General features: G+C 45.4%; 1 protein-coding gene across 2 annotated transcripts; it reads right to left on the reverse strand.

Annotated features, from left to right (window-relative positions):
* Window positions 1-1,857: 1,857 nt before the first annotated feature.
* On the reverse strand, window positions 1,858-16,367 carry MRAP (melanocortin 2 receptor accessory protein). 2 transcript variants are annotated; one of them, XR_804076.4, is made up of 4 exons: window positions 15,839-16,367; window positions 5,120-5,219; window positions 3,748-3,982; window positions 2,302-2,389 (listed from the first exon to the last, which is right to left on the reverse strand). XR_804076.4 is itself a non-coding variant. In XM_002684584.6 (3 exons), exons 1-3 carry the CDS (start codon window positions 16,113-16,115, stop codon window positions 2,182-2,184), a joined length of 585 nt encoding a protein of 194 aa, XP_002684630.2. In that variant the 5' UTR covers window positions 16,116-16,356; the 3' UTR covers window positions 1,858-2,181. The 2 variants fall into 2 exon arrangements, 1 of the variants encoding a protein (XP_002684630.2); XM_002684584.6 differs by lacking the exon at window positions 3,748-3,982 and having other exon boundaries at window positions 1,858-2,389; window positions 15,839-16,356.
* Between the last annotated feature and the right edge of the window lie 9,597 nt (window positions 16,368-25,964).

Here is a 25,964-nt window from a genome sequence, read left to right on the forward strand (position 1 = left end):
TGGATCATGGAAAAAGCAAGAGAGTTCCAGAAAAACAGCTACTTCTGCTTTATTGACTATGCCAAAGCCTTTGACTGTGTGGATCACAATAAACTGTGGAAAATTCTGAAAGAGATGGGAATACCAGACCACCTGACCTGCCTCTTGAGAAACCTGTATGCAGGTCAGGAAGCAACAGTTAGAACTGGACATGGAACAACAGACTGGTTCCAAATAGGAAAAGGAGTTCATCAAGGCTGTATATTGTTACCCTGCTCATTTAACTTATATGCAGAGTACATCATGAGAAATGCTGGGCTGGAGGAAGCATAAGCTGGAATCAAGATTGCCAGGAGAAATATCAATAACCTCAGATATGCAGATGACACCACCCTTATGGCAGAAGGTGAAGAAGAACTAAAGAGCCTCTTGATGAAAGTGAAAGAGCAGAGTGAAAAAGTTGGCTTAAAACTCAACATTCAGAAAAACTAAGATCATGGCATCCGATCCCATCACTTCATGGGAAATCGATGGGGAAACAGTGGAAACAGTGGCTGACTTTATTTTTCTTGCCTCCAAAATCACTGCAGATGGTGATTGCAGCCATGAAATTAGAAGATGTTTACTCCTTGGAAGGAAAGTTATGACCAACTTAGACAGCATATTGAAAAGCAGAGAGACATTACTTTGTCAACAAAGGTCTGTCTAGTCAAGGCTATGGTTTTTCAAGTGGTCATGTATGGATGTGAGATTTGGACTATAAAGAAAAAGCTGAGCGCCGAAGAATTGATACTTTTGAACTGTGGTATTGGAGAAGACTCTTGACAGTCCCTTGAACAGCAAGGAGATCCAACCAGTCCATCCTAAAGAAGTCAGTCCTGGGTGTTCATTGGAAGGACTAATGTTGAAGCTGAAACTCCAATACTTTGGCCACCTGATGGGAAGAGCTGACTCATTGGGAAAGACCCTGATGCTGGGAGGGATTGAGGGCAGGAGGAGAAGGGGACGACAGAGGATGAGATGGTTGGATGGCATCACCGACTCAATGGACATGGGTTTGGCTGGACTCCAGGAGTTGGTGATGGACAGGGAGGCCTGGTGTGCTTCTGTTCATGGGGTCGCAAAGAGTCAGACACGACTGAGCGACTGAACTGACTGACTGACTAAAGGTTCTTACTGAGACAGGAGTAATGCTCTGTGCATTTATCCCCTTCCTACAAGTTGGGCTGATCATCTAGAAGGCAAGGAGTGTTCACTTCTCCTGTTCCTTCCCCTACAAAATGCCCACAGTGGTGTTCTTAGGATATTCTGAAGCCAGAACGCTATGTTTAGATTCAAGTTGGAAAGGCCATGTGGTCCTCTCTCCCTCTGTGTATCTCTGGAGCCCATCATTGTCCCTTCCCCCATTTTCCCTTCTAACCCACTGCCCCTGGGTCTGGCTGGCCAAGCCTGGCCCTAACCTGGCAGAAATATTTTTTAGTCACATGAGATGGGGTGGGGTGAGGTTTGTGGGCTTCATGGTGTGATGCTGGCTCCAGACAATTTGCCTGAAGGAAGTTCAGGCCCTAGAGAACTAGGTCCTTCGGGGGTCTCAGGTCACATGAAGTTACACCCAGCACGGGACCCTCCTGCCAGTTGGGCTCAGGCCCTGCCTGCTGGACCCGGCTGCATGGAAGGTGTGGCTTGGGTCCCTTGACCACAGTCAGCGAGCCTGGCTGGGCAGGCGCTGTGGAGGGGTGGAGGGGAACCTGGCAGGCCCTTCACGGGTGCCCTAAAAAAGGTACAGATCAGCCATGTGAACTGAGAGTCATTTATAAAAAGAATATTGCAGAAGTAGTAGCTGAAACTAAAAGGTGACATAGTAAAGATTAGTAAATATATTTTCATCTTCATTCATATGTATTTTATTTTTCTGTCCTCAACACAAGCATAAGCAGTAAGTGCACTAAATAAAAAGGAGCAGTATTTGTGCCTATTTCCCTCGGTTGGCTGGGCCTGGCTGCCAGCCCAGGATAAATGCATACACATGCCCTCTGGTGGAGTCATTCTTGACCCACTTGCCCATCTTGCTACGTAAACAGGCTTTCAGAGGGCACCTGGGTTTGGGGTGTTGGTGCTCCCATCGAGAGGTTCTGTCTGCAGGGGAGGCTCACTGGGCATGTTGCTGACGTCAGCTGGTGCCCTGTGGGTCCCCACCAAGGGCTAGTTCCCAGAGGAGAGCAGGATGGTCCCTGGGGTGCTGAGGTTGAGGGGCTCTCTCGTTGTAGCCGCTGGACAGCCGGGATGCTCCGGCGTCTGGTTCCTCGACCGAGCTCGGTGGGGCCCTGGGGTGCTGGGTTGCCTCCAGATGCAGAGCGGGAGGTTGAGGCCAAGATTCCAGGAACATGTTGGGGGCTGCTGAGTGGCGTTCCTGTGGACAGAGCAGATGGGAGAAGACGTCCAAGCCACCAAAGGAAGGGTCCTTCCTGGGGACTTCCTGCCTGGCCAAAGCCTAAGGAGGAGGTTCTCCCCAGGCCAGAGCCCCTCTGCCAGGGGAGCAGGCCCGGGGGTGGGGTGGGGGTCAGCTTGGCTCACCGAGGTTACGTCGGTGGAGAAATAGAAGAGAGAAGTGCTCAATGGTAACCTTGACCTTGGGACTTTCCCTCCGACCTGGTGTGTCCATTCACAGCTGGGAGGCAGGGAGATGGAGGGGGATCTGGTCGATCTTCCGTCCACCCATGTGGTTGAGTGCAGCTCGTCTTGTGTCTCAGCCAGAGACACGTTCTCCCTGGATGGACCCTCCTGCCCTTGAGGTGCCGTGGCAGTGGGCAGTCCGCCTGCCTTCGGTTCCATCAGTGAAATGGGATGACAGTAACAACTGCCTCGTGGCATCAGGGTGAGAGGAGACCATGAATTGATAGGTATCTAAGCTAGAGAACTGGGCCACACGTGGTTACAACTGTAATGTGAATGAAGAGGGTCAGGAAGGGACGCGCAGGGAAGCACTGCCACCTTCCAGAGGGCCTCAGACGACACTAGCATGATCTTTTTTGTTAAATAGTTTTTGTTTTGTTTCAGCACGGGAAGAATGCCTCTTTGGGAAGCAACTCACTATTCTCTTTCTCAAATCTAACTTAGGACCCCTTGGCCCTCCCCGAGTGAAGGAGGAAACAGAACAGGCTCGATCTTGAAAGCAGGACTCCCATCGTGGGCCTGACTGTGGACTTTGAGCTATATGCTCAGTATCTATGGGAAACCAGGCCCCCGGAAGGAAGAGCCCCAGGGCTCTCCATCGCCTAAAAGAATACCCTAATTATCTGTGTAACTGAATAGAATCATACATTCTATTATGCTTATTGGGGTATGACCACAGGCCTATTGATAATTGTCCACTGTTAACTACCTAGGCTTAAGGCATGTGAATCACAGGTTAACTTTGATTGTATCTTTCTTTTCCTTTGTTCAGTCTAGTTTCAGGGAATTTGGGGAAGTGGGTTTGGGCACGTACACTTAAGGTATATAAAGTTTTCACAAAAACTGATCGGGCTCCTTGGCTAAGAGGAGACTCTGCCTTGGGCCCGCGGGTATAATAAACTGCACTCCACTATCTGCATTGTCCTTCTGAGTGAGTTTTTTTCTGGGAATGCGTGGCTACAACAGGGAGCATTCCTTGTCTGTCACGAAGTCCCTGGAGAGTGTTTTGTTTAGCAAGCCACGTGGCCGGTCAGGGGTGGGGAGCGGGGAACAGTAGCTCAGGAGATGGGAGAGACCCCCACGTGCCCACTGGACCTTGGAACCTTCTGCTGGGACAGGAGCTGGTGGTCCTTAGCACAGGGCTGGCTCCAGGTCACCTCAGAAGAGTAGAAGACAGAGGCAATTTCTTCGGCTGGTTTGTCAGGATGTCTCTTGAGGGTGAGGACCTGCTTAGCTTCAGTGTAAGCTCTGAAAGCTGAAGGACTAGGTCTCCTCGCTGCTCCAGACCTGGTCCCCGCCTCCCACTTGCGACCGAGGGGCCCTGAAAGACCTGGTGGGTGAGACACTGTGGCTGGGCGGGTGGCGGAGGGGCTAGAAGAAATAGAGCCCCCCCCCACCCCCACCGAGGCAAGCCTATGCATCTTCAGAGCCTCAGGAGTCTGGACGTGAGCCCCCACCCCACCCCCAGGCACAGGGGCTGCCCTCTGGTTCCCTCAGAGGCTTGGAGACTCCTTTTCCCTTCCTCTCAGAACAGCTCTGCTCACCTGTCCCTGCCCCCAGCTTCCTGTGCCGACTCCTGGTTCCCACTCCCCACGACTTGGTCCAGAATAGGGGCCCAGCCCTCCGCCCCCACCCCCGCCCCCCAGGTCTTCCTCTGGACACGCCAGTGCCTCCTGAGCCCAGCTATTGTCCTGCCAGGCCACACATTTCCAAGGGCAGTGGCTAGCCCTCAGTCACCCTCTCTGGGTTAGTTGCCCATCCCTGGTCCCATCAGCTATGGCAGGGAGACCGGTGGTATAGAGCCCCTTGGAAGCATCATTCTTAGGACAGCGGTGGCTGTCTTGGGTGGATTAAGCCAGAGGAAAATTGAGTGTGGGAGGCCAACTGCATGAACACAGGAGGGTGAACGTCTAATGAGCTCAGCTCTAATTACTGCTTGGAACGCGTGGGTTGCCTCCAGTTGAACCACAGAGGTACACAGTAGGCATCTGACAACAGAAGGTGGCCGTAGATGAGGGTCTTCGCTTTCCTGGTGAGCTGGTGACCTGATTGGCACAGGGTCACCTTGGCTTCATTATCTGCAGCAGCTTAATGGAGGTATGTTCTATACATAACGAAGCTAAAATGTAAAATCCAGCCATCTTTAGTATGTTCCCTGAGCAGTGAGACCATTACCACGATCGTTGAAAGAAACCCCCTACCCCTGGGCAGTCACCTTCCTTTGCTTCTCCCCAGCCCTGGGCAACCACTAAATCTTCTGTCTATGAGTTTGTCTCTTCTGCCACATTTCACATCAACGGAGTCACACAGTGTGTGGCCTTTCGTGTCTGGCTTCCTTCACGTAGCACAATGTTTCTGAGGTTCATCCAGGTAGCACGAATCAAAAGGCTTTATTCCTTTCCATGGCCAAAGGTATTCTGCCTTGGACATGGTGGCCCCCTGTTTAGCCACACACCCCCGTCCTTACCTTGTCTGTGGAGAGCCTGACCAGGACATGTAGAGAAGGATGAGGAAGAGAAAAACCACGAAAGCTGCCAGGCTCACCCAGAAGGCGATGACGATCGAATCTGTGGGTGGGGACATACACGTCGACGTCAGTGTGAGCTCACGTGCCCCACGGTCCCCACGTGCTGCGGAACTGGGGCTCTGGGAGAGACCCTTCTCAGTAAGTGGCCAGTGAGAAGATTTTCCCGTCAATAACCACCTTGAGGGACTTCCCTGGTGGTCCAGCGGTTAAGAATCTGCATTCCAGTGCACCGTGTACATCCCTGTGTGCTGAGTCGCTTCAGTCGTGTCTGACTCTGTGTGACCCCATAGACTGTGGCCCTTCTGGCTCCTCTGTCTGTGGAGATTCTCCAGGCAAGGATGCTGGAGTGGGGTGCCATGCCCTCCTCCAGGGGATCTTCCCAACCCAGAGATCGAACCTGTTTCATAGGCCTCCTGCCTTGGCGGGCAGTTCTTTACCACTAGCAACACCCAATGCAGGGTATATGGGTACAATCCCTGGGCAGGGAACTAAGATCCCACGTGCCACAGGGCAGCCAAGCCTGCTCCAGAAGTAGAGAGCGTTGCGCCACAGCAAAGACCCAGCACAGCCAAAATAATAATAACAATTAAATAATACTGATAACCTTGGGAAAGAAAGAGGCAGCAGGGACTTGGCTTTTTTCCCAGAGAGACTAGTCACTGGGTCAGTTTAGGGTGATGACTGAGGGGAAAACAGTAAATGAAACTGGGTTCCCATGCCACCACCACCACCCCCGACTCCGGACTTGATTTTTTGGCTGCTTTTGTTGCTCAGAGTGGGTCTTCCCCTCTTCCTTCCTCCCAGGAAGGAGAAGAAAGTGCTGTGAGCAATTTCATGTGGCATGACAGCCTCCTCTCTCCTGTGAGGACTGCAGCCCCTACCAAGAGCCTTCTGCGATCAGCTCAGTTGGGGACCGCTTCAAAGACCCCAAGATCAGAGACTTAGAAAAATGATATGCACCAGAAAATGCTCCTAACCTGCTCCGGGGAGGGCCAGGCTGTGGAGATGTCACCCAAGGCTGCCCGGCCAGGCTGCGGGAGGTGAAAAGACATGGTCCCTCTCTTTTTGGGGCACAGGGCCAGCTGGGGAGCTGTGGCAGGAGGAAAAAGCACCATTGCAGCCACCACTCTGGCTCTATCATTGGCTGGAGGTGAAAACACGCAGGAAAATCAGGAAAGATGCTCAGCCTCTTCGGGGCCCTGGTAGAACCTGGTGGAACCTGGCCGTTTAGAGGTAACTTTATCCAGGGCTCTGGGTCAAAACATTCAGCAAGTTGCTAGGGAACTGTAGGAATGTGTTTGTTTCTCTTGTTTGTTTCTATGGCTCTGGGCCCAGAGTTATTGTTTTAGTAGCTAAGTCGCGTCCAACTCTGTGACCCCATGGACTGTAACCCACCAGGATCCTCTGTCCATGGGCCTTCTCCAGAGGATCTTCCTGACCCAGGGATCAAGCCCACATCTGCATTGTGGGCAGATTCTTTACCACTGAGCCACCAGGGAAGCATACTGGGTTCATAATTAGTGTCTGCAAGTATCTTATCCCAGACACACTCTTGCCCCCAGGACAAGATGCCCCAGACTGAGATATGCTAGGCACCTACGTGTATGACCCAAGAAAGCCACTGAAGGACGGTAATCAACAGGCATGTAGTAAGCGCTTATGCAAGTCAGGTTTTGCTGGGGGCTGTTAAGGATCCTTGCCCACCAGAAATCGCTGACCCCCTTTAGGGTTCTGCATCTGTCCACCAGCATCCTCCTCGACACTCCTCCTACAACCACCAGCACTAGTCCTGCCCTGCCTCCTGTTCAAACAAACAAGATTTCTGTGATGTATTCAGGTTAAAAAGTGCCATAAATAGATAAATAAATGAACAAATAACTAACTGAATGGATAAATGATTAGAGATGTATGGGGTAAATAGTAGTCATTGAGTAAAATTGTTGCCTCTGCCTCTATGACCCAAGACAGCTAGAGGGAGAAACTAAAATCTTATGAGTTGATTTTAAATCCTAAAAGTGTCAAAAACAGGTAACAAGGAAAAGATGCGGTATTGGCAAAAGGCCTCATGGACGCCACCACCTTGAAATGTATCAGCAAGTTGGCACTCACACTGCAGAGAGGCAAGGACAGCAGAGCCCCTCAGGCTGACTCACACCCTCTCTGCTTTCTGTCCCTGATCTGAGACATGGCTGGCCTGCCCTGCAGCATCACACTGTTAAAGGGGATGTACGGGCTCCTGGGAAACAGGAAATGAGGTTGCTGCTGTCTGTACTAAGCTTTTTTTTTAATTTTTAAAAATCCACGATCTGGGATAAGAAATCTACAAAATGAGCCTGGAACATCTTGTCTTCCAGAAAGCAAAAAAGCTATAAAAACCCAAACAAAGCAAGCTCCTAACATAGCCAAATGTGTTAGTTTCAGGTGTACAGCAAAGTGAGTCATCGCGCTCTCTCTCTCGCTCGCTCTCTCTCGCTCTCTCTCTCTCTCTATATATATATACACTTATATACATACATACATATACACATGGCTTCCCTGGTGGCTCAGCTGGTGAAGAATCCACCTGCAATGCAGGAGACCTGGGTTCAGTCCCTGGGTTGGGAAGATCTCCTGGAAAAGGGAACGGCTATACACTCTAGTATTCTTGTCTGGAGAATTCCAAGGACAGAGGAGCCTGGCGGGCTACAGTCCATGGTGTCGCAAAGAGTCAGACACGATATACACTGTTTCTTAAATTCTTTTCCTATATAGGCCATTACAGAGTATTGAGTAGATTTCCCTGTGCTGTATACAGTAGGTCTTTATTAGTTTTCCATTTTATGAATAGTAGTGTGTGTATGTCAATCAAAAGAAGCCTCTGACTTTCGAAGTGTTCCTTGCCTGTTCACTGTGTATTATTCCCCAGAACCTGCTTTAATTCAACTCTGTCCTAAAGAGTCACAATTTATTGTCTAACCCTCAGAGTATAAGAGTATATATGTTCTCAGAAAATTTGGTTTGGGAGTTCTAATGTTTAAGGAAGTTTCAGATTTCTGCAGACACTAATGCTCTTCTTCTTTCATTAAGAAAAAAAAAAAAAAAACAATGCAGGATTTGAGATCTTTGGTACCTAGATAAGTTCCATCAGAGCCTCAAAGAAAACATCATCAGAAACTGAGCAGTTGAAACGCCCTTTCCCCTCTCCCAGGCTCACTCTGTCTGTCCTAGCCCTTGGTCATTATCTCCAGATGCTGAGCAGGAAATGAGATGATACCTCTTCAGAACACAGAGTCTTCCGAGAAGTGAAATTTTAATTTTGTCAGACCAAAAGAGCGAACAGCAGACACCAGCCGCTTCCTGCACGGTGTTCTCTTTCATCATGTGCTTTTGAAAAAGGCAGCCAAGAAAATAGGGTTTTTCCCTCTTCCTCCTGAAGGGTCAGCCTAAGTGCTTGGAAAGAACATTTTGTTACAAGGACAAGAGCTGTCATTCTCCAGGGTGGGAACAGTTTAAACAACCCTTGAGTTTGTCTTTACAACAAGGAGCACCAGACTGGCTTGACAATGAAACTGGTTCAGTCATGGAAAACTCCTCTTCCCTTCCCTCTTCTCTAGAGTCCCAGGAGAAAGTTAACAGCAAGATTTTTCCCTTCCTGGGGGATAAAAATGGGGTTAAGAGCCTAGACCCTGGAGGAGGTCAATTTTGAGTTCAAATTCTGACTTGACTATTTCCAAGCTTTGTGATCTCAAGCCATCTGAGATTTTTACATCTCTAAATCTGTTTCCTCATCAGTTAAATGGGGATAATAGCGTGTGTTATACAGGCTGTTATGCAAATTAAATAACATGCATATGTAATGCCCATGGCAGGATTTCCTCATTTAATGGTTGTGAAATGATCTGTACACAGAATTAAAATCATTATTTCTGTTAAGAGTGTTTTGTGGCAAGTGATGTCGCTGCTTCCTTCAAGCTCCCTAAAACGTAAGCTATGAGTAAAGGTAATTGTTCTTGTCAATCCTTCACCTGCTTCCATAGTAATAGAACTCCTCCTGTAGCTAGGCACATGGCTGCCTGAGATAAAGACTATATTTCCCAGCCTCCCTTTCAGTTAGTATGGTCATGTGACAAGGTTCTGGCCAATGAGATGTGAATGGAGCATTTGCAAGCCAGCTTCTAGGAATCCTGTGGAGATGGCTAGATTTCTAACACATGCATCCCTTTGTATTCCCTTACTCTGTTTTGCTGCCCAGAACATGGATGTGATGGCTATAGCCAGGATTGGAACATGATGGTGAGGACACATCCCAGGGATGGCAGAGGTGTGAGCTGAAACAAAGCCAGTCCTTGAAGACTTCATGGAGCTGACCTACCACCCTGCCCTGAAAACTTTTACATGAGAGAGAAATCAGTCTGTTTTATCTGGTATTCCATTAATGTAACCAATTTTCTCCATTGAATCTGGACAAAAATCAATAAATGACTTCTTAAATGAACATACCAAAACTGACAATTCCAAATAAATGCTGACTTTCAAAATAATCATCCTCTCTCTACTGTGGTGGTGGTGGTGGTTTGGTTGCTAAGTCGTGTCAGACTCTTCAGACACCGCGGACTAGAGCCTGCCGGGCTCCTCTGTCCATGGAATTCTCCAGGCAAGAATTCTGGAGTGGGTTGCCATTTCCTTCTCCAGGGGATCTTCTTGACCCAGGAATTGAACTCAGGTCTCCTGCATGGCAGGCAGATTCTTTACCGACTGAGCTCCGAGGGAAGCCCTCTCTACTGTAGAGTTAGGTAAATTTTCTAAAATACCTATATTGATCAAACATTTATAAATTATACTTTTGGAATTACCTTCAAGGATACACACACACACACACACCAATCTTGCCACTTTATGAGATCATATCCTTTTTTTTTCTTGAGATCATATCTTATTTTCAATACCCAAATGGTACCAATCACTTAATTTCATTCACCTGATTGGTTTATGGGTGATTCTAAACTGTTTCCCAGAAGCAAATCCACCTTCCAAAGAAATACATAATGTATCACTGTGGACATTTCATAGAATGTGTCAGGGCCACCAAAGTCAGTTCCAAAGGACGAGTACCAAGCAGGTTTTGAGGAATGACGGACTCATTCAAGTATGACAGCTCCACACGAGGCTAGCTTGATGGGAAATTTGTTCCAAGAGCACATTCTCAATCTTTGTTTAAAAATCGCTTTCACTGCTTACATCGCACCCATGGAACTGACCATCTGCAGAAGGCTTAGACATCATAATAAAAGTTGTGGGACTTCCCTGGTGGTCCAGTGGTTAAGGATCCACCTTTCAATACAAGGGATGTGCATTGGATCCCTGGTTGGGGAACTAAGACCCTACATACTTGCAGGGCTACTAAGCCCACTGAAACTAGAGAGCCTGGGTGCTCTAGAGCCCGTGATCCTCAACAAGAGAAGCCCAGTTGCATGCTGCAACTAAGTGCCACAGTGAAGACCCAGTACAACCAGAAAAAAAGAACAAGTTGTTTAACCTGACTGAAAGAGATGAATAGCATCATCGACTCAGTTTGAGCAAACTCTGGGAAATGGTGAAGGACAGGGAAACCTGGCATGCTGAAGTCCATGGGGTCGCAAAGAGTTGGACACGACTGAGTGACTGAACAGCCACAACAACTTGAACTTGATTGCTCTGACCAGAAGAGAAGATTTATAGAAATCAATCTTTACCCTAAAGTCTATTCACTGTGTTCAGATGAAATTGGTTAGTGATTGTTCAGAAGAGATTGGTTAGTGATGTGTTTTTGTTCTTCTTCTCCCAGCTGTTGGAGAAGCAGATGAACAGACTGCCTTATTATTGAAGCTGCCAGAGGCAGTGCCTCAGCAGAAGTCAGTGTGGGCTATGACAAATTTTTTCTAACTGGTAATTAAAGGAAGAAGACATACTGACCTAAGAGGTAAATAATACCAGGTAAGGCCAGGCACTACCCAAGGGAAATCAGTCCGCCTCCACACTCCCTGCAAGGGAGCATTCAACCAGTATTTGGAGACTCATTGTATTAACATTATCTGTATTGTCACTGTAAGATGGGAATATGAGATTGTCTTTTTTTTCTCCAGAGTTTAGCCTCTGAAAAAGGAACAGAATCAAATGTGGAATCCGTTTGTTCAGGCAGGGTCTCAGGAGACAGATTTCTGTTTTCCAACTTTTTGACAGTATTAGGGAGATTCTTAACATTTCCATGAAACAGAAGCCATGTCTGAAAATCACAGGGGTGACAGTCTTTGTGAAGTCCCTGTAACAGAATCACACACCAGATTTCAAGCCTTCCCTGAGGAAGGGCAACCCACAGCCTTCAACTCAGCGTTGAAGGCTCATAAAAATGTGTCTGCATCCCGAGATCTTTCCAATTATCCGTCCAACCATGATGGAATAAATTCCACCATCTGGGCATGAACACAAAAATCTTAAAATCCTTCCTGCTTGTTAGGTTAACACATGAACTTGGGTACTTTTTTCTTCTATTTTTGTCTTTTTCTCAACTTGACATAAGTCAAACCCAATCTGGCCTTCACCATGCCAACCCGCTGCCCCAGGGGACCTTCTAGTGAGGTGGTCTGAGGGAGAGCTTTGCCTCTCTGTCTCCCCCTAAAGCATTCCTGGCATCTTTCTGTCTTTCATGTGCACAGACCTGGGGCGTGACGGTTTGTGATTTGTTTGACTGGGATGGAGATCCAACCCAGAGAAACTGGCAAGGAGAGAAAGTTGCATTTGTCAGCAACGGAGGTCACCTGCCTTCTGTGGCTGACCTCTGTCCAAGCTCACCTGGACTCACACCTACCTTCCTCTACCTTCAAACCCAAGTAACAGAGTGAGAGGGTAACAGGCAGGAAGGCCAGGGGTCTCCAAAGGGAGGAAATAGCCTGCAAGTGTCAGACATTTTTATCTCTCTTAAGCGGCAGGAGGAAACAAACTAGCGATATTTTTTCCTTCTCTGTACAAATTTAAAAGGAGGTTTCTCTTAAAATACTGTGTTGCCATAAGGACACCTGGTTTCGCCTGAAGGTAACTATTCTCAAACCTAGAGATAACCAAGGCCTTTTTCTTATGGAAATGTTTGTCTTAAGCTATGCTAATGTACTATGCGTTTACGCCAGACTCTGTCTTCAAGTCGGTTCCGCCTCTTGGCTCAGAACCTACTTGACAAACCAGTATGTTATACTCAGATATTGTTCCCCTAATCTATGTAAATGAAGCTATTTGTATGGTGGTCTGCCCTTCTTCAAGATTCAAGTTAATAATTTTATGGCCCAGGTTGAACCATTTGGTGCCAAGATTATCCCAAAATGAATCTTATGGGTGAGGGGCCTCATGCCATTCTGAGTTTTAAGACATTCCTTTCTTTCATTAACAGACTGCTAGTGACTATATACAGTCCATGGGGTCACTAAGAGTCGGACACAACTGAGCGACCTCACTTTCATTTTTCACTTTTATGCTTTGAAGAAGGAAATGGCAACCCACTCCAGTCTTCTTGCCTGGAGAATCCCAGGGACGGGGGTGGGGGTGCCTGGTGTCCTGCCGTCTATGGGGTCGCACAGAGTCGGACACGACTGAAGCGATGTAGCAGCAGCAGCAGCAGCTCGTATTTCTATTTTTTTTTTTCCTGTTGATGGATGGGTTGTGTGGACTTATGAAATAATAAGGTGGTTTCCATTTTAAGAGAAAAAGATAGTTTTCAAAAGTAGCTCCCCAAAATATAAGGAATAGTCACTGCAGTCTCTTTGTCATTCCTGGAATATACCAGGCACTCCTCTGCTTCAGAGCCTTGGCCCTTGGTCTTCCTAAAAGGTTCCTTCCCAAGACATCGTCAAGACTTAATCTCTCATCTCTTCACAGGCCACAGGTGAGGCCTTCACCAGCCTTCTTCCACCCTTGGGTCCCCGCTCTCCTAGCCACCTTTCCCATTTGATTTTTCTTTGGAGCACATCTTGCCATCTGCCATATTTTTCTTGTTTATGGTGAACTGAAAAGACTGCCTCCAGTTTGTTGTTTTGCTTATTTTTGGCTGTGCCACACGGCATGCGGGATCTGAGTTCCCCAGGGAGTGAACCCCTGCCCCCTGCCCTGGAAGCACAAGGTCTGAACCACTGGACCTCCAGGGAATTCCTCTGCCTCCCATTTTTAACCCTTCTTGCACTGGAACCCATCTAATTCCCTCCTCCTGAATCTGGCCTGGGCTCACCAGCTTACTTACCCAAGACACAGAGCTAGTAAGTGGCAGAGTTAAGATGTGAATTACAGCCAACAGGCTTAGAGTCCATGTACCTAGACTCGACAGAGCCACTGGTCCATGGCTGGTCACCCAGAAAAAAACAACAAAAACTAGACAATAACCTATTCAAGGTGCAAACACCCCAGCGGGGGATGGAGTTTTGCCTAGCCCCAAATTTCTTTCCCAGAGACAATAGAAATAAAAATCAGGACATGAAGCCTGGGATATGTGAGACACAAACAGGAGTAAAGGGGCCCAGAAAAAGCACCTGTCTCTGTGGATATCAAAGATTCCTGATACCTGGGACTTGGGTATAAAATGCTATTTGGCAGCCTTTGTGATAAATTTAGAATTAACTTTCTAAGACACTTTTGTGATACACTGTATCTTTCTAAGATACTTTTGAGACCAAATATTCTTTTAAGATGGATTTCCTTTTTTCTCAATAAATGAGACTTAAAACTTTTTTATTTGTTTGTTTGTTTGTTTTTGGCCATACCACATGGCTTGTGGGATCTTATTATATCCCTGACCAGGAATTGAACCCTGGACCCTGGGCAGTGAAAGCACCCAGTTCCAACCACTAGACCACCAGGGAATTCCCTTAAAATGTATTTCTTAATAGAGTTTAATGTATTTGTTTGGAGTTCCAGTAAGCTAGGTAGGTTTCTTCAAATTGTAGATATCATGTTTTCTATACTCTGTATGCAGATATGAAAGAGCTATTTAGCCAGTCCCCTAAGATGTATAACTTGAATACTTTCTATAAAAATACCAATTGATACTTACTTTTCATAGGAGGGACACAGAGCCTGGCCTCTCCCTGTGAGTGTCAAAAGTCCTCAATATCTAGGTTGTCCAGGGTGGGGACAGTGACTGGTCTCTCTGGCAAGATTCCTTACTGAAATAATTGTTATTGGGTTTGGGAATTTGAGGAAGAACTTATTTGACCTCATATCTAGTTCCCCAGGTTGTAAATGTCCGACTCTAGTTCAAAGTGCAAAAAAAAAAAAAAAGAACATCTCAAACCTCACACACAATTTAGAGAACACCAGCCATTTTCCCCAGAAATGTAAATTACCTGTGGGTAATGGGCAGGGGCGGAGATTGAGATCGTGTGTTCTAAGCTCCTGAAGTTGCAAACAGCCTCCCAACACAAAGCAGCGGGGATCAACTTTGGAGCCCAGGTGATGAGTGAGGTGTCAGAAGCCGAGCTAGAATTTTATTTAATTTGTGCTCATTTTAAAAAGTCCTTCCTGAATGCATATCTATATGTTGTCCAGGTCAGCATGGATCTTGAAGTTCTGAACTTTTGATAATATCTGTGAGTGGGCTTTTATTTCAAATCTGCCATTTTCTCCCTATTACTCTATGTCTTCCATATTGTGAGTTACATGTGAAGAAACTGCATTTTCATTTCATGGGTATATAGCTTGTATCAGAAAACACACCAAATCTATTGTCCCCCCAAAAGTTTTGCTACAGTGTCAGGAATACAGGAAGTCCTCAGCAAACATGAAACAGAAGTCCTTCACTTCTGGAAGGTGGATATGACACAGGAAACAGAACACTTCCTGACCAGACATTCTATAGGACTTTCCCCAAGGACCCTGCCAGGGCTCTGCCTCCTTTTATTAAATAATACCAGTGATGTGAATTTCAGTTTTGAGCTGGTTTGTAACAGACTGTTTCTTTTCATATGGGAAGTATTGTGTTCTTTCTAAGGACGCATTTATTTTTGACAGACATTATGTGTGATTGTAGTGAAGTTCCTGAAACCTGAGGGACTTCAGGATAGGCAGAAAGGATGGGTTCCCGGAACTTTGTTTTCATTTTGTTTTTTATGCTCATTTCCTCATCTGACTTGTTATCTGGTCTGAGTAACTGGAATAATCAGAGAAGATTATTGAGAAACTACCGAGTTACTTCAGAGATAAAGACTGGGCAGATTAAGATGAAGAAAAGGCTGTTAACTTGTCTGGTGGTCCTTCCTGAGACCATGAAGATGAAGCCTCGCTGGGTATTTTTAATAAGAATTAGTCACACATCTTAGAAGTGAACACAGTAGCTCTCTCCCACATCTACATGGAGACAACAGAAAACTCGAAATCTACAGTTTGAAGAAACTCATCTAGTTACTGGAGCCCTAGACAAACATAACTCTATCGAGAAATCTGTCTTACCCGTGTAGTCTGCCCCCAAAGTGGCTTAGTTTCTCAAGAGGCTAGTTTTCAACTTATTACAGAAGATAATAGATACACCCTCCATTCCCTTCTGTCTATGAGTTCAGAGTCCCATTCTGCCTTTCCCGTGATATCCCGGGATTCATAAGTGAATGGAGAAAAGCCATTTGCGCCAACCCCCAGCCTCTGATGGGCCGGCTTCCCCAGTTCAGGACTCACGTTTATTGGCTCTCAGCTTCTTCTCATCCACGGGCATGAGGTCCAAGTAGTCCAGGTAGTATTCGTAGCTGTAGTACGGGGCAGAGATGTTGGTTCTGTTGGCCATGCCTGCGTCGCTGCCCGGTGGCCCTTCCGGAGCTGCTCCGAGCTCGCCAGGAGATGGCCCCGCTGATTTGTGTAAAATCATCCAAGTATGTCTGTGGGTCTCTGAACTCAAGGCCTCCTCACTTATCAGAGCTGTGGGGCTGGGAGGAAGGTCGGGGGGTGGGCCTGACATCTTTAGAGTTCAAGTAGAGCAATCTATCCCGCCTGGCTTGATGCAGCTCCAAAACAAACAGAGTACGAGGCGGGAGCCTGAGGTCCCTGTGCAAGTGCTGGTTGGCCCTCAGCATCCAGACAAGAAAACAGATTCCCTCCAGGACCCTCGAAAGATAAGATGTGGACTAGGACTAGAAAGGGCAACCACTTTGGGCCCCAAATCATTAATTGAACCAAATCAAGAGCCTGGCATTGCCAGGCTTAGCTTGCATTAAGGCAGCTCTTGGTACCGTTAAGCAACCAGCAAATCACTGGCCTAGATTTCTTATCTGAGGGTGGAACCTGAGTGATGTCAGCCTTGAACTTGCAACCTCTGTCATGGACACATCACCACTTCATTAAACCCAAAGAACACCCTGCTCCAAGGGGGTGCACGTCCCAGCTTTCATGTGCGCTTCCAAGAACCAAGCAGTCAGCTGCCTCTGTTCAGACTGGGGAAGCTGTTTTCCAGGTCAAGAACCCGCATGGATTGTGTTCTTGGGAAACAGGGCCCCAGGGTTAACCAGTCCTTGGCTGATGACAGACTCCACAAGGATTCATTTGGTCAGGGCCTGACTCCAAGTTGTACACTCACTTTTCTAAGAGCAGAGATACAAGCAAGAGGAGCATTCCAAGTACTGGAAATGAGCAGGACTAAATGTGATAAGCTCCCTAAAATTTAGCTTTTGAGAATTAGTGATGAAGTCAAAACACACACTGTCACGGGGACTTTCCCTCCAAGATCCTGACTTTCTAGTCTTCTTGACTCAAGTCTACAGTGCCAGAGGAAAGCTGGGCATTGATGGTGTAGGCAGTGAACCCAGATAAATTCAGGCCACCTACAAAGGTCCATGTGGTCAAAGCTATGGTTTTTCCAGTGGTCATGTATGGATGTGAGAGTTGGACTATAAAGAATGCTGAGCACCAAAGAATTGATGCTTTTGAACTGTGGTGTTGGAGAAGACTCTTGAGAGTCTCTTGGACTGCAAGGAGATCCAACCAGTCTGGCCTAAGGAAATCAGTCCTGAATATTCATTGGAAGGACTGATGCTGAAGCTGAAACTCCAACACGTTGGCCACCTGATGGGAAGAACTGGCTCATTTGAAAAGACCCTGATGCTGGGAAAGATTGAGAGCAGGAGGAGAAGGGGACGACAGAGGATGAGATGGTTGGATGGCATCACCGACTCAATGGACATGAGTTTGAGTAAGCTCTGGGAGTTGGTGATAGACAGGGAGGCCTGGCATGCAACAGTCCATGGGGTCGCAGAGTCGGACACAACTGAGTGACTGAGCTGAACTGAACTGAATTAAAGGATAATTGCTTTACAATATTGTGATGGTTTTTGCCATACATCAATGGCACCCCACTCCAGTACTCTTGCCTGGAAAATCCCATGGACGGAGGAGCCTGGTAGGCTGCAGTCCATGGGGTTGCTAAGAGTCGGACGCGGCTGAGCGACTTCACTTTCACTTTTCACTTTCATGCATTGGAGAAGGAAATGGCAACCCACTCCAGTGTTCTTGCCTGGAGAATCCCAGGGACGGGGAAGCCTGGTGGGCTGCCATCTATGGGGTCACACAGAGTCGGACATGACTGAAGTGACTTAGCATAGCATAGCATAGCAATGTGAAAAACTCTCACAGACACACCCAGAGACACTGTTTAATGAGATATCTGGGCTTCTGGTGACGCAGTCATGTTGACGCAGAGTAACATCAGCCTTCCCTCCTTCCCTGCCCTCTACCCCCTCCCCTTTCCCCCTCTTTCTCCTTCCTCCATCCCTCCCTCCCTCCCTTCCTTGATACATTTTCCAATTGAACACACTTTAATTTCATCAGCTTGAAATTTTCACTTCAGACAAAACACCGATTGTTCAAATGAATTCATTGATTGCTCTGGTAATAATCTTGACTTTTAAAAACCCCATGGAATTTCCCTGCTAGGAAAACAGATTTAAAGCGTGTTTTCTCCTTTGACATAAGTAAGAACTAATACTCCCATCAAGGTCAGCTCTCTGAGATAACAATGACATGTTCCTATTAACAAAGACCTCCAAGACCTTGACAGTTGGCCTTGCTTTTCTTCTCACTTTAATTTATAAACCCAAACTCGAAGGTAAAGTTGTCTTTCCTTCCGTGTTTTCTTTTACAGGAGATGCGCACACTTGTTAGCTAGCCTTGTGGCCGCAGACCGAGTACAGGGCAGAAGGTGAAGAGAAGAAAGGGGAGAGCAAACACTGGCTGAGCAGTGCCTGAGCTGGCTGCTCTGCTCTGTGTTTCCTGCGATTCTCACAATACTCTGCTCGGGGATTGGAAGCCTCTTTTAGGGGGCTAACAGCCAGGTAGGACAGCCTCCATGCTCTGCCCAGGACACCTTGAACTTGCAGACTGGTATGCAGTCATGTTATGTGGTTGCCATGACAGATTACCACAGACTTAGTGGCTTAAAATAACATAGATTTACTATCTTACAGTCCTGGAAGTCAGAAATTCAAAATGAGTTCTGGGGCTGAACTGTGGAGTTGGAGAAGACTCTTGAGAGTCCCTTGGGCTGCAAGGAGATCCAACCAGTCCATCCTAAAGGAAATCAGTCGTGGGTGTTCGTTGGAAGGACTGATGCTGAAGCTGAAACTCCAATACTTTGGCCACCTGATGCGAAGAGTTGACTCATTGGAAAAGACCCTGATGCTGGGAGAGATTGAAGGCGGGAGGAGAAGGGACAACAGAGGATGAGATGGTTGGATGGCATCTCGATGGACGTGAGTTTGAGCAAACTCCGGGAGATAGTGAAGGACAGGGGAGCCTGGCGTGCTGCAGTCCGTGTGGTCCCAGAGTCAGGCATGACTTAGTGACTGAAAAATAATAACAATTATCTTACACTCCTGGAAGTCAGAAATTCATAATGAGTTCTGGGGCTAAAATCAAGATGTAGCCAAGACTGTTTCCTTCTGGTCACCCTGTGGAGAAATCTGTGTCCTTGCCTTTTCCAGCTTCTGGAGGCTGTCCTCTTTCCTTTAAAAAAAAAAAAATATATATATATATATATATATTTAATATCTATTTATTTGGCTGCACCAGGTCTTAGCCGCAGCACCCTGTGGTGTGCCTAACTGTTAGGTGCGGTGTGTGGGGTCGGACCTGGCCCCCTGCATTGGGAGTGTGGAAACTTAGGCTCTGGACCACCCGAGAAGTCCCTGTCCTCATTCCTTGACATGTGTTTCCCTTAGACCTTTCCGTTGTCACGTCACCTTCTTTTTCTGCATCAACTGTCTCTCTTCCTACCTATGAAGGTACCCACGCCATTTTGACCACCCAGACAATCCAGGAAATCTCTCCATCCAGAATCTGGAGTTCAGTTATATCTGCAAAGTCTCTTTTTGCCATATGAAGTCATATTCACGGGTTCCAGGGATTAGATGTAGATATTGGAGGCGGGGGACTATTATTCAGCCTGCCACATGGGGCAAACAGTGTTGTGGGTATACAAATCCTTAAACACAGTGCCTCTCTCTGGGGTATCCGTTGTTGTCAAAGATTTTTGGTAAAAAGTTACTTTTTAATATTTAACAAGCATGGGTATATAACAGAGAAAATTCAAAATTTTCATGACTTAAATTATTTTTTATCATAGGCAATTTTAAACTTTTGCAAAAGCAGCAAGAATAGTATTTCAAAACTCCATGGAATCATCACAGCTTCAACTACCATCAAGTCCTAAGTAACTTGGCATCTGTAGCTCCATTCACTCCCCTCATTCTGGACTACTGTGTAGCAAATTCTAATACATCATTTCATCTGTAAATATTTCAGTATGTATCTCTAAAGGAAAAAAAAATTTTTAAGTAAAACCGTGGTACTGTTATCCCACCTAAAAATAGTTAATTCCATCAAACATCCAGTCAATACTATAATTTTTCCAGTTTGCCTCATAATTTCTTTTACAGTTATTTGTTCAAATCAGGAGGAAATGAGTTGCATGTGTTGCCGTTGGTTGAAATGACTCTCAAGTCTTGTTAAATTTGTAGGCTCCGTCTTCCTCCTACGTTTTTTAAAATTTGGAATTTCTTTGTTGGGGAAAAAGAGTTATCAACTCTGAAGAGTCTGCCAGTTAGAGCCCACGTTGTGTTAGTCATGTTCCCCATTCCCTGCATTTCCTGGAAAGTGAAGTTAGACCTAGAGGCTGGATCAGATTTAGGTTCAATTTTTTATTGACAAGAATACCTCATCGGTGTTGTAGTGTCCTACCTTCAGGAGACACATAATGTCTGGTTGTGTCTTTTCTGTGCAATATTATCAACCAGTGATATTCATTGTTGAGATCCATTGAAAAGTGAAAGTGCTCAGTCGTGTCCAACTCTTTGCAACCCCACAGATTGTAGCCTACCAGGTTCCTCCTTCCATGGGATTTTCCAGGCAAGAATACTGGAGTGGGTTGCATTTCCTCCTTGAACCCAGGTCTTCCGCATTGTAGGCAGACGCTTTACTGTCTGAGCCACCAGGGAAGATCCATTAAATATAGTAAAAATGATGATTTCTCTTTTTTGTGTGTGCCCACAAGGCTTACAGGATTTTAGTTCCCCAACCAGGGATGGAACCTATGTCCTCTGAAAAATAAAAATCGTGATTTCCTTATTCCATCATTTCTTTTTCACTTATTAGCTACCATCCTTCTAAATAAACAAACCAAAAAAGGAAAAATATCTTTGTTTATGAACTATCTGGTTACCTCAAATACAGTTCATATCAAGGTGGGATAAATGTTGATTTACTTCTTCTATTTGCCAGTTTTCAAAATAATAGCTGGGCTTTCTAGCATCGTTCAGCAGTGAACAGTGAGAGGTTTTGTTTGTTTTGAGTGTGTGCAATGAAGCCTTCTTGTGTGTCCCATCCGTTACAGCTACTGTCTTTACCAAGGCACAGTTTACCTCCTATTTGGAGAGTGAGAGCCTCCTCATGTTGGTTATATTGGAAGTTTGCTTTGTTTGGGTTCTATAGCTTTTTTGCTTTTTGGAAGACAAGGTGTTCCAGGCTCATTTTGTAGATTTTTTATCCCAGATCGAGGATTCAGCCATTTCTCCAAGGACTACTGGTTTTTTAGTGGGAAATATTCAGCTATCATAATCTGGATGTTAAAGGTGGTAATTGCTACTGAGTTGGTTAGTGTTAAGGCCTATTCAACCTAGAGAGATAGGAATTGTTTATTCTTTAAAGCAAAAAAAAAAAAAAAAAAATCATGAGTTCATACTGATACATTTTTTTTTCTATTTTAATTTTTTTCCCCTTTTTCTCATATGTGCTAAGTCGCTTTAGTTGTGTCCGACTCTTTGTGACCATATAGACCATAGCCTGCCAGGTTCCTCTGTCCATGGCCTTCTCCAGGAAAGAATACTGAAGTGAGTTGCCATTCCCTCTTCCAGGGGATCTTCCCAACCCAGGGATCAAACCTGCATTTCTTGTGGCTCCTGCATTGGCAGGTGGGTTCTTTACCACTAGCGCCACCTGGGAAGCCCTTTTCTCATACTGATACTTTTAAATTCAAAATCATCACCACAGAGGCTTTCCTTAAGCTTAACTTCCGTAGCTGCATCTCTTTTTCCCAAAACTTAAAATCCTATTCTCCCCAAGTAATACTTAATCAATACACAATGCATACACAGTCTCAGAATAATGTGTGCTTAATCGCTCAGCCGTGTCTGACTCTTGCCACCCCATGGACTGTAGCCCACCAGGCTCCTCTGTCCATGCGATTCTCCAGGCAAGAATACTGGAGTGGGTTGCAATTTCCTTCGATCCAGGAATCAAACCGGGGTTTCCTGCATTGCAGGCAGACTCTTTACCAACTGAACTATGAGGGAAGCCCTTAGAATAATAATATCAATATCAATAAGAACATGATTACTGAAAACAATTTACGATCTTTTGTGAGGAGGCAGGGATTTTTGTTTGTTTTATTTGTTTTTGCTTCTTGTTTTGGGGTTTTTTTTTTTTTTTTTGGTCCTTAGAGTATCTCCATCAAAATATATCTGGTCAAATTTATTTATTTATTTATTTTGGTCATACTGAGTGGCTTTTGGGATTTCAATTTCCCAAACAGAGATCAAGCCAGGGGCCCCAGCATGAAAGTGCCAAGTCCTGACCACTGGGTCATCAGGGAATTCCCTCAACTTCATGTTTTAAAGTCACTTAAAATAGTTCTACCTATGAAGTTATGCCACCATTAAATATATTAGATATTTCAATATGTAGAGATCACTTTTTAAATATTTAGTTTTATGGTTATGTAATATTTATTCTTATATTTACATGATTCCAAAATAGAATATTACAAACTAAGGTATATTTGTAGACAAATTCCTTTCTACAGAGCTTATAAAGTCTGTATTCTTACTGGGTAGGAAACTGCCTGCTTTCCTGCACAATAGTCTGGGCAACAAATTATGGTGTCGAACTTTTGAATTTTATCAATCTGATAGCTGAGGTATTTGTTTTCAGTGCAGTCAAAAAATGAATGTGGTAGAGAATATATTAAAAATATTAAATATTTGCTTTTCTTTAACTGTGATGGACATGAGTCTGAGTGAACTCCGGGAGTTGGTGATGGACAGGGAGGCCTGGCGTGCTGCAATTCATGGGGTCGCAAAGAGTCGGACACGACTGAGCAACTGATCTGATCTGATCTGATGCATGCCACATTCCTTGTTGCAGCACATATTTGAATAAGAAAGGATATGTTCAAGATACATTTTAAAAGTTCAGTTGAACTTCCCTGGTGGCGCAGTGGATAAGAATCCACCTGCCAATGCCGGGGACTCGGGTTCCATCCCTGGCCCAGGAAGATCCCACATGCCATGGAGCAAGTAAACCCCTGTGCCGCTGCTCCTGCGTCCACGCTCTAGAGCCTGCAAGCTGCAGCTACTGAAGCCCGCTCACTCTAGAGCTTCTGCTCCACAATAAGAGAACCCATTGCAGTGAGATGATCACACGTTGCAAGGAAGAGTAGTTCACACTCGTAGAAACTAGAGAAAGCCCACGCAAAGTAATGAAGACCCAGTGCAGCCCAAAATAGAAAATAAGTAAATAAAAATGATTAAAAGATAATAAAAGTTCAGTTATGTCTAAAAATGTCCACTATACATGGATCAAGATTACAGTGATAAGCGATTCCAACCTGAAAATTACTTGCCCTCTAAATTTTGAACTTCTCCAGCTTCTGAAATTGAGCTGTTGATGAGGAGTCTAAAGCCACTCTGATTCTTGCACCTTTTTGTTTTCTTTGAAACTTTGGAATCTTTTCTGAAGGTTGAAGTTCGGATATTTTACAATGCTAAGTCATAATGTGAGATTATTTTGTTCTTTGGCTGGGCAGTTGGTATAGCCTTTCCATCTAAAGAGTCACATGTTTAGCTGAGAAATTGTATTATTGTGTGTGAGTGTGTGTTAAGTTGTTTCAGTCGCATCCAACTATTTGTGACCCTATGGACTGTAGCCCACCAGGCTCCTTTGTCCATGGGATCCTCCTGGCAAGAATACTGGAGTGGGTTGCTATTCTTTTGATTATTTGTTCTCCTTCATTTTGTCTCTCCTGTGTGTTTGGACTGCCTGTTAGTCAGATATTGGGTCTCCTGCATTGATTGCTTATGCCTCTTATTTTTTCCTCACCTTTTATATTTCTTAGGTATTTTCCTATATTTTCTTCAATGTGAATTTTCTTTAATGTTACCTTCCAGTCCTTCTACCATAGATGCAACATTGCCTCAAATCTCTTGAAAGATACATAAGCCATACTGTGATACTTTAGGTCTCTGCCATATTATTCCAGATCCAGGAGTCACAATCTTCACTTTTGGATCAGTCTGTGTTGCGTTTAGATGTTTGGTAGGTTTGATGCAGTTTATAATAAAAACTATTTCCCAAGACCTTCCTCTGGTTATATACCAAAAAAAAAAAAAAAAGAAAAGAAAAGAACTGGGGGAAACAAAGGAGTGCTTGGAAAGAAACCAAGAGAGTGACTTTAGAATTGTATACTGGAAATATATTCTTCCCTTATATTGTCATTCTCCAGAGTTAGCCCCCTTGAGAGATTATAGCTTGAATGCCTCAAGGCATTATCAAATGTGAAAAGTGAAAAGAAAGTGAAAGTCACTCAGTCATGTCCGACTTTTTGCGACCCCAGGGACTGTACAGTCCATGGAATTCTCCAGGCCAGAATACTGGAGTGGGTAGACTTTCTATGGGGTCACACAGAGTTGGACACGACTGAAGCGACTTAGCAGCAGCAGCAGCAGCAGCATCAGACTTTATCAAATGTATGGTGTTATATTTCAACAATTTGGTGTAGTGGTATGACCACTGTATTTAGGAGCAAGAAACTGAGGTTCTAGATTGGAATCTGTATTTTAGGACCCTTAGGAGTTAGTGACAGACACTTGATTCTAACTAGCTTAAACACCAGCGGGGTTTACTGGGAGCACGTTGAGAGGGGTGCCCACAGAACTGGGAACAGGGATAACTGAGGTACTGCTGTTACTCTCGATCTCTGCCTCACATCTTGCTTCTCCCTGAGGATCAGAGTCATGCAGGCTATTCCACAGAGCTGGATACCTGACTGATGACAGTTCTGGGCTCATGATTCAAGAGGAAGGGGTGGGCAGATTCTCTCCCAAGCTTTGACCTGAAGCATTCCAGGAATGGACTTGGACAGGCTCTCCTTTGGACACCTGGCTCACCTCGAACCAGTCTGTGTGGCCAGGAAGGTGGTGGCTAAGACTGATGTGAGCCCACCTCTGGGATAGGTAGGGTGAGACCTTCAAGATGGGGAGCCCCTCTGCAGCCACACTGTTGGAGTGGGGGAGGGGAAACAGCGTTCCCAAGAAAAGGAGAACAACGCTGGACCTGTCATAGCCCGAATGTCCACCAGTCTCTTCCACTAACCTGAGCCATGACTTCTGATCCAAACTGAATCTCAGCTCATCTATTTGCAGAGTAAGACGTGAGGATGAAGCATCTCTGTGGTTCTTTTCCAGCTCAAACACATGCTTTTGCTGAAAAATCACAAGTCCGTCTCCTTATTCTTTTTTAACTTGCATGAGAATTAAACATCTCTGTTAAAGACCGGGAAATCGTGATTCCTCACATTAACTAGGAGAGGGAAACAGAACTATTTAAAGAATGTCTTGCCTCTGACGACTTTTTAGAAGGTGCAGCATATCGCTACAGTTACTGTTTCACCCCCGGAACACAGATATAAATATCTACCTACCCTTTTCCCATGGCGTATTTTATATCCCTAAAGAGGCTCTGATTGTGGCAGAAGGTCCCTGGGGGCTGAGTGTGGAGCATGGCTTTCTCTCAGTGACAGCTGGTTGGGGAAGGCAATGCAAGTGACATTTGGCTCCCGGACATCTCTACTGGTAGCAGTTGGACCAAACACCCTTGAAATGCAGCTGCAACCAGCTCTCTATATACTAAAGGGGCCAGCTGGCTGACTCCAAGGACCTGTAATCACTCCTTATTGTCACTCTATGTGTAAGGAAGTGCATGCAATTAACATCTAGTCCCTGATTGTAAGTGGATGCCAATAATTTCTGATTTTCCCAATTGCTAGAGTCATAAATTTTTTCCATCAAAACTATCAGGGTCCAGGTAGGAGGAGGAGGAGGAGAAAAAAAAGGAAAAAAACAAAAAACTATCAGGATTTCATGCATTTCTTCTCCCATTTTTCCTGTCCCTTCTTTCCCTGAGTTATGCTTTGTCTCTTCTCTTTCCCTAGTGTGAGCCATAGATATTCAATTAGACTAGTGTTTTTTCTGTTAATTACACCAAGACT

Source organism: Bos taurus, chromosome 1, assembly GCF_002263795.3.
Source record: "Bos taurus isolate L1 Dominette 01449 registration number 42190680 breed Hereford chromosome 1, ARS-UCD2.0, whole genome shotgun sequence".
Taxonomy (NCBI): Eukaryota; Metazoa; Chordata; class Mammalia; order Artiodactyla; family Bovidae; genus Bos; species Bos taurus.

Bases quoted from the DNA above. Each gene is read 5' to 3' on its own strand.
- MRAP (XM_002684584.6), bottom strand. From the start codon at position 16,115: ATGTCAGGCCCACCCCCCGACCTTCCTCCCAGCCCCACAGCTCTGATA. The intron at 5,220-15,838 runs GTGAGTCCTGAA...CCCCACCCACAG, and splicing joins GAAGCTGAGAGCCAATAAAC to ATTCGATCGTCATCGCCTTC. The intron at 2,390-5,119 runs GTAAGGACGGGG...CTCTGTCCACAG, and splicing joins TCAGGCTCTCCACAGACAAG to GAACGCCACTCAGCAGCCCC.